This window comes from Liolophura sinensis, chromosome 8 (assembly GCF_032854445.1).
Source record: "Liolophura sinensis isolate JHLJ2023 chromosome 8, CUHK_Ljap_v2, whole genome shotgun sequence".
NCBI classification, from domain to species: Eukaryota; Metazoa; Mollusca; class Polyplacophora; order Chitonida; family Chitonidae; genus Liolophura; species Liolophura sinensis.
Window position 1 is genome coordinate 53,116,033 of NC_088302.1, and position 8,217 is coordinate 53,124,249.

At 38.9% G+C, this 8,217-nt stretch overlaps 1 protein-coding gene across 1 annotated transcript; it reads left to right on the forward strand.

Moving 5' to 3' along the window:
• Positions 1-1,852: 1,852 nt before the first annotated feature.
• LOC135473673 (uncharacterized) lies at positions 1,853-7,284 on the forward strand. Its single transcript, XM_064753538.1, has 7 exons — positions 1,853-1,879; positions 2,118-2,240; positions 3,161-3,238; positions 3,657-3,810; positions 4,355-4,635; positions 5,076-5,261; positions 5,795-7,284. The coding sequence occupies exons 1-7, from the start codon at positions 1,853-1,855 to the stop codon at positions 5,888-5,890; spliced, it is 945 nt and encodes a 314-aa protein (XP_064609608.1). The 3' UTR covers positions 5,891-7,284.
• Positions 7,285-8,217: the final 933 nt, after the last annotated feature.

An 8,217-nucleotide genomic window follows, 5' to 3' on the forward strand; every position in this document is an offset into this window, starting at 1 on the left:
TCAACAATCATGAATCGCCATGATATCGTTGCCAATTTTACAAGTGATATCGGTATTTTCTGATCTTTGTCCATTATTCAAATTAGAGCAGATAATTGATGAAAGACCCTTTTTTTCTTTCTTCTTTTCCTTCATTTTTCACTTGTTTTGTCCTTTTCTTTTTCCTGCCATTACTCTTCATCTGAGAGCTTGGGACATTGGAATTTAGTTTGGAGTTGTGTTTGATCGGTGGATAGACTGGCTATATTATATTGCAGAATGATTCGGCCGTGTTAGGTAGCGACGAGGAAAATCGGAGACAAGGCAGTGAGCATTCTTCAACTGGGGTCAACTCTAGACAGTTCCCGCGTTCGGCGAAAACAAACCTGCAGGAAGAGCAGAATGTAAGATAGGCCAGAGAGAGAGAGAGAGCAATAGCTAAACTTAGCATTGGCTTACATTTAGAAGTAAACTGTACCAGATCGAAGTTAAAGATTAAAAGCGCGCTAGAGCAGCGTAATGACCCAGGAGTCTCTCACCAATGCGATCGCTGTGAGTTTAAGTTCACCTCATGCTGGCTTCCTCTCCGGTCGTACGTGGGAAGGTCTGTCAGCAACCTGCGGATGGTCGTGGGTTTCTCCCGGACTCTGCCCGGTTTCCTCCCACCATAATGCTGGCCGCCGTCGTATAAGTGAAATATTCTTGAGTACGGCGTAAAACACCAATCAAATAAATAAATAAATAAATAAAGATTAAAATAATGCAAAACTCTAAATCGTCAGAGTGGCTTCAGGCTGTGTTTTGCAGTTTTCTTACAGGAATTCTGTGACCAATCCCAAATGTAATGTAACAAGCAAACTGTATTTTGCGGACGATTCTGGATCTCTAGAGCAAAATGGAAGAATTCCACGTAGAATAAATTTATATCATTCTTCCAGGCTGGTTCAGAGGTTACTGGTAACATAAGTCCGTATGACGGTAAAGGTACAGAATGTAGCACAGAGAGCACAAGGAACGACGCTCGGGAACTGATGGACAATGTCAGTGTTAAAGCCGAAGATGACAGCGAACAAACACACACAGACAACAATGTACCTAAGTCACCATCCCCAACTCAGAGTAAACCATCATCACCATTACCTGTAAGGAGGTCACTAGTTCTCTAGCATTACCCACCTATCGTGTATTAGTTTTGCTCTCATTTACACCCTGTCTTCTTCGTGGCGCCCCAATTTCGTGCCATTGTCTATTCTCATATTGCACGTCTGTGTCCAAATAATTCTTTTTCTTTTATTCATTCGTTTTGGTTTATCAGAAAGAATTTATTTATTTCTACAGCCTGTGTGCACCCTCTACTAGCGTTTTTTCCCTAAAGAATATAATTCCACTTTTGCATATAAGATGTGGTATTTTAGATTCTGTTTGTTTAGCTATTGTGTTTCTTTATTACACGTATCACCTCAAAGCCGTCGGGTTATGTTTGCCTCTCGGCTAATCCTTTACCTATACATACAGTAAAAAGACGACTGCTGTATGCTCTTCATGTTTTTCGTGGTTTGTGATACCACGTGTTACCAAAGATCTATACTTGTTTATCTGTTAAGTTCCTTCTTTTTCTTTTATATAACCGTTGTATGTGATTCTGAAACAGTTTGGACATTTGTGTAAAATGTGAAATGTTAGAGAAAATGTTTTGGGGCCTTGTTTCATTCTTGTATGTGGATTGGCGAGTGACCTACCCATGTCTTATGTCGAGTACTATATCAGTCTGGAATGCCAAATCGTACACCAGCACCAGTGTCTAATGTTCAAGTCATTCACCAATTTCGGCTCTTGAGTGGCATACCATTGTCTTCTGGCGATTTGTGTATCAATGTCGTGTAGCGAAGTGTATACCAATGTAGGCGTTTCGAGCGGTACATTAATGTAGGTTGGTGAGTGATTTACGAATGTTACCTGGCGATGGCATATGGTAGATTAATGTCGGATATATTTAGATGTTATCCCTTCACATTATCTTTGCTGGTAATAAGAGTTGATCAGAAAGCATATTCTTGAAACTGTACTGCAATAATATATGATGAAGATGAGTTGGCGAGACTAACTTTATTTCAGTTAAGACGTGAAGTATTTTACAGAATGAGACGGAGAGTATACGGAGTGAAAGTCGCACGGAGGAAAGTCTCAAGGATGTGCACATAGATGCTACAATCCAGACTCTAGACACGTCCTATACACCGTCTGTTTCTGTGGAAACACAAGTAAGAGTGTGCCACTTGTAAAATGCGCATGTATTTGCGGCTAATTCACCGTTTGTCATCCTTATCAAAGCCTTGTACTGCAATTTAAATGAATGTGTTTTGCTTCCCAGAAGATATCCAGGTTAGATTCGTCATCATTCGAGTTTCCCTGTATACTGGGATGGTAACTTACATGATTTGTTGTGTTGGGGCGAGTCGGCCCATCAGATGTATGACTGGTTTAAATCTGTTTAAAACAGATAGTTTAGTCTTGTGTGCATTGCAGTAAAACTATTTTATTAGACATGACGTATTATTTGAATACAGTAATATGTCACTTTTAGTTAGCTTTGTATAAAGTAGATAATGTTAACAATAATTTATGTAGCCACTAAACTAATTTTGGTGGTAGCACATACAGATGTACTCGCATCAAGATTACACTGTCGATAACACTTGCTGTCACTTAATAACCTGTTTTCCTTTGAATTCTTGCCCATCCAGTATACGCTCTGTCGGTTCCATAATAATCTTAAAGCACTTAATTAGTTGGAGTTAAGGTGTTTTCGTGTAAATAATGAACAGTTGTCACGAAAAAAAATTTCAGTCTTTCTGTTGTGCCATGTGATCAAATTACTTGGGTTTGAGACAATTCTGTAATTGAGACTTTGTGTTGTGCCATGTGATTAAATTACTTGAGGCCGGTTTAAAACGCTATTATTACCGTGACTACATTTTTCGAAGAAAGTCTACCAAACCCGGTGTAAAATAAGGATATGATTTTCTTTCTGCTAGTTCTAAAACTGTCTTGTACTAAATATACCATAAAGATATCTAACATGACAAAGCCAGAGTAGGAATTTTCTTTTTTTACATGAATCAATTATTACATGATTATTAGCGCAAGTAGTTCAGCTTGGTTTTCGTTTCTGTTTGTGAAGCACACAGAGCCGAAGCGAAAGCGAAAGAAACCGTTGTCATCCCCACGCAGTGACGACCCCATAGAAAGAGCCAAACTGGTACTGGCCCACTATGTCTCTATGTACAATCTACATCTGGTTGTGGGCTCTCGCAAAGAAAAACTTTGGATTTGTATATTTAAAAACTAAACAGGTTACGTTGCTTCAATCACGCAAAAACATAATTTTACTTAGTACTCTAGTAACAAATGGATCTTTGCAAATTTTGGGCTGAGAAATACACTTTTCAGTATTTGTTCCATAACAAAATTTATACAAGAGCAGTTCATTTATTCGACAAAATGCCGCAACTTTCAGAACCAAAATATTTGCATGTCGAGAAACAACAAGATTTTTGTCAGGTTGTTTCAAGCGAACAAAAGGTAAAGACAACAGAATATAACAACATAATTATCTATGGACATGTTAAGAGGTTCTACACCTTTTGTTTTCTCATTTCTATTATTTTAATTGACAGAGACGAATCCGGTTGCGCCTGCGCGATGCTACTCTAGGCACGGACATTGATGAATTAGATGAGGCGATTTGGTTATTTGAGACTTACGAGCTTGTGGATAATGGCGACTTGACGAATGCTGTGGATAGGCTGGACTTTTTGCAACTACGCCAAGGTAAACTTACAACTTCCATTAAGAGAACCGAAGGAATATTTTATAGGAAAAATAGTCGTGTAAAGCGTTAAATGTTTGTCCAGCTGGTAAGATGTCAAAGAAATGGACGTGACTATCTAGCCAACTGTTTTAACCGATCACTAATATCAGACAAAACATGTTTAATGTAAACAATTATATGTCTGATTAGCGTTTTACGCCCTATATAGACATTAGATGTGGACATTGTTTTGTGTGCGTATTTCAGCTTTTGGAGTCTTGTTCTTATTCTGCGGCTGAGAATTATTCTCAGGAAAGATTTGACTTCTGGGATAACCTCAAGCCATGTTTGTCTATGGACAGACCTAACGCCTGGTCATATGTATATAAGAAAGTTCTTGAATAACGAGTTACACACCAATTTCAAACATGATGTCAATTCGATCCCTGTACATAGCAGAGTAAATATCAGATCTAATTTGTAGTATTACCATTTTCATGAACTTGTCCGTGTTCTATTCGATCTCTTTGTCCATTAAAACCATGAATACTTCTGTATTTGCAGATCTGCGAGAGGCTCTGGTAAGGCGGAATCTGGGCATATTGAGACGAGTGATAGAGGATAGCCGGGCCTCGAAGCACGAGCAGGAGCTAGGGAGCCTGCTGACAAGAGCCGAGGAGTTAAGAGACCATCTGCAGGCCTTGGACAGCTATAGTCACGACATCTTGAGTATGGACCAGAAACTTATATCGGAGATCCGCAGTTACTGTAGCCCACCACCCTCCGTACATGAGGTTATGGCGGCATGCTACATGCTGCTCGGTGTCAGAGAAGAAAGGCTCCTGGTCAGTTATCTGCACACTTATGGATTTCTGTTTAATTGTAGTCTGAATTTTCGGTATCATGATAGGAAACTGAAATTATCATAGAGGAATTGCAATGTAAAGATTCACTTTGACGCTACTACTGTGTCCTCAGTTGTGATATTACCAAAGGATTCATTTTATCATAATTATAAACAAACCCAGTTAATCTAAAAAAAAAAACCTTTAACATTAGTTACACACAACGTCGCGCAATTGAGATTTTAGGGTCAATCAGAGTGAGTACACCAGTTATCACAGGTGAATTGCAAAGGTGCTAAGTAATACTGTCATTTAAAAATTGCGGCTATATAAAATACACATAACGCCCTGTATCGCCCAAGGTCAACGGGAGTTCTGAAAGTATTTCCATGTGTTCATTTAATAATGTTAATAATATTATTCACATTTCAATGTGTCAGGAGTGGGCGGAAATTCAGTCTCAGCTGGGTAGACTAGGACGAAATGGACTTAGGAACATGATACTCAACTTTGATCCGGATAGCGTTCCTCTAGAAATGGTTTTACGGATCAAGGAAATCCTTAATTTCTATAGGCTTGAGGACGTGAGGATAGCCAGTAACGGGGCGGCTTCTTTCTACATATGGGTAAGTATCATATACTCCCTAAATCTATGCGTCATTAATCGCAAGGCCAATTCCCAAAACGACGAATAAACCAAACCACCAAAAAAAAAAAAACATGAAAGTATATAAATTAAGAAAATAGTTTGGAATCAGGCAAAAAGAGCAGTCAGAACGAAGGGTTGAAGACTGAATGGGGATAATTCTAGATTCCTGATCCAAGGTGTCATGGGTTCTGGGTTCTGGGTTCTGGGTTCTGGGTATTCAGAAGGGTGCTATACGGTTTCAACACTGCCTCGGCCTTAAAAGCGACTCACCATAAACGATCCACAAATTGTGCTTGGAAGAAGTTTTTTGGCAACCAACGGAAATCTGTTTTAAATGTATTGAAGTCGATAAATGTTTAGATGAATTTTTCGTTTTTCATTCCATCATATTGTATGTTGAAAATATGTTTTGTCTGCGTCATTTTATAGATACCTGAAAGTAAATTGGGATATTTTGAACTCCGTTAATTATATATATTCCCAGTACAGTTATCTAATTGAATCTTCCAGGCTAAAAACATGGTGGACATGATAGACCGAAGGCGAGCTCAGTCAAATGAAAACGATAACAAAGAACGAGTGAAATCCGCGGAGAAGCAAGGATAATTTGGATTATACATGTATAGGTGTTGTGGGTGAGAGGATGCGGCTTGCTGTTCCTACACTTGGAACATCTTACACAAAGACGGGTACAGATAGATATGTTTTCCTCTGGATGCAAATCTGTGAAAGTCAACAGTTTCCTCGAACAGCTCGCAGCTTCGAAGACCTTCCACTATAGTGACAATTATAAAGGGAATGTTCGATACGCCTTGTTATGCATTCTAACGATTCGAACGAAATATAATTTTTATCGAAAATCTTATATGCATGTAATACTGTAACTCAGGAAGATAATACGACTTAGGTTGCTTCCCATGAGCTACTCTAAGTCATGAAGATAATATGACCTAGGTTGCTTTCCCCAGCTGCAGCATTTATTGTTGTGGCCTTACGATATTGAAAAGATATCCTGATATGGTACAAGGATGGCAAACGATGTCATTTGGTGAAGGAATCAGAAACAGCTTCAAATGGTAAAGGTGTCCGAGATGAATGAAGTGGTATTCGATGTACATCGAGATATTCATTCATTTCCGTTTGTTAGAAGAAGATCGTCAGCCGAGTTTTATTTTGTATAAAACAAGGTTAAAGGTGAAACACATTGAAAATTTAAAAGGTCACAACATAAGTAACTTTGTTCATCACTTTCCTATTATAGTACATTACGTATTTGCGAACAGGTTGCAGCTTTTGTCATTTGTGGTTTCCAGTTTAAAGCCACACAGATATGTGAAACAGTACGTGTGTACAAACTATATATACACATATAACTTTGGCCGGCTGTGGAAATTTGATATAGCTTGAGAAGGAAACCACTGTGATAGAAATGGTGTACCATTGACACATAGTGCACCTGGAGTCTCCAAAACCCATCATAGAGACATACACAGGTTAGTAGAATTTGTGTACCATTGACACATAGTGTACCTGGAGTCTGCAAAACCCATTATCGAGACATACACTGGTTAATAGAACTGTATCGGGTCTATACCATTTACGATATGATTTGTTTTCACGTTACAATTATTGAACTGGAGAATAATACAAAGTATCGTTGTAAAGCGTTCAAAGTGTTAGAAATCTATAACTTGATTAGAATGTCTGTCTCCCTGACGGAAGACGATTCGAACCAAGCATAAAACCCCAAAAAGCTTGGCCCTGGAACCAATTTGTAATGACACAAATTCTATGTGGTAGAGATGTACGAGGGTATGTGGTTATGCTAATTACGTATAGGCCTACATAAGTCATGTGTCGGCTCAAACCAGGTACATTGAAGATCTTGATCTCATGTTGCTCGGTTCTCAACAAAAAAACCTTTGCAATGTGTCTGCATATACCTCTATCCACAGCTTTGGTTCGCTTCTGTTTGCATCCTCCAGCTTATAGACCATCAAAATTGTTATAATGTGGAAATCCGTATATAATAAATGAGTATATGTCTCCCAAAACCATCTTGTTACTTTACTTGTATAGCCATTGAAATGAGAGCGATACACGTGTGTGCAGGTGTTTCAGTATCGGTCTTGATACCAGTGGCAGTGGCAGCATGATGCTGTAGGTTACACGAGCGCATTGATTTTCCTTACTATTTGTGTAGTAAATTTGTCAACTTCAAACTCAAAAATATATATCCCCTAACTTTCAGGTGATACCATCACACCTCATGCAGCTTGTATTTTTCTCTACAACCTATCAAGAAAACAACCTAGGATAACCACCATTTTTTTAGAGTGCTGGAAGTGAAGTTACACCGGGAGGTGGCAAGTAACACTGGGCAAAGCGTTTTCAGTTCTATCCAAAACGGACAAACTTCTTATATATTTTAACTAGGCGCAAAATAACAGAGCAGAAATGTATCTTGTATCAACAACCTAAATGTTTGCGTGGCAGTATTACCCAGTCAGTGCTCCTTTACCCTTCATTTCGGAGGCAAATCTTGGTTGCCCGAATTGCGCATGTGTAACCTTTAGCACGTCTGTTATGGAGTCACTGCTGGTTTCACTCCTCAGTAAATCCCGTGACCCTGTCCAGTGGAGGTGACGGAAAAGTAAAGTCGCTGTTACCGGAATAACGATTTTCTCATTTACCACAATGAAGGAGAAAGACCACGTTGTAATGTTAGTCAGACACATGTCAAACACCCATAGTGCGTCATAGCCTTACAAATAATTCCTTCAAAACAAAGTCTCCGAGCACGGTATGTGTAGAATATAACAGCGTCATTTCCTGTTAGTGTTCAAAAGATGAGACCTGTAACAGGTTTTTAAGAAATTTCGTATGCTAAAGCAGAATAACGGTGATGCATAAGCTTCCATGTTTCTCTACAA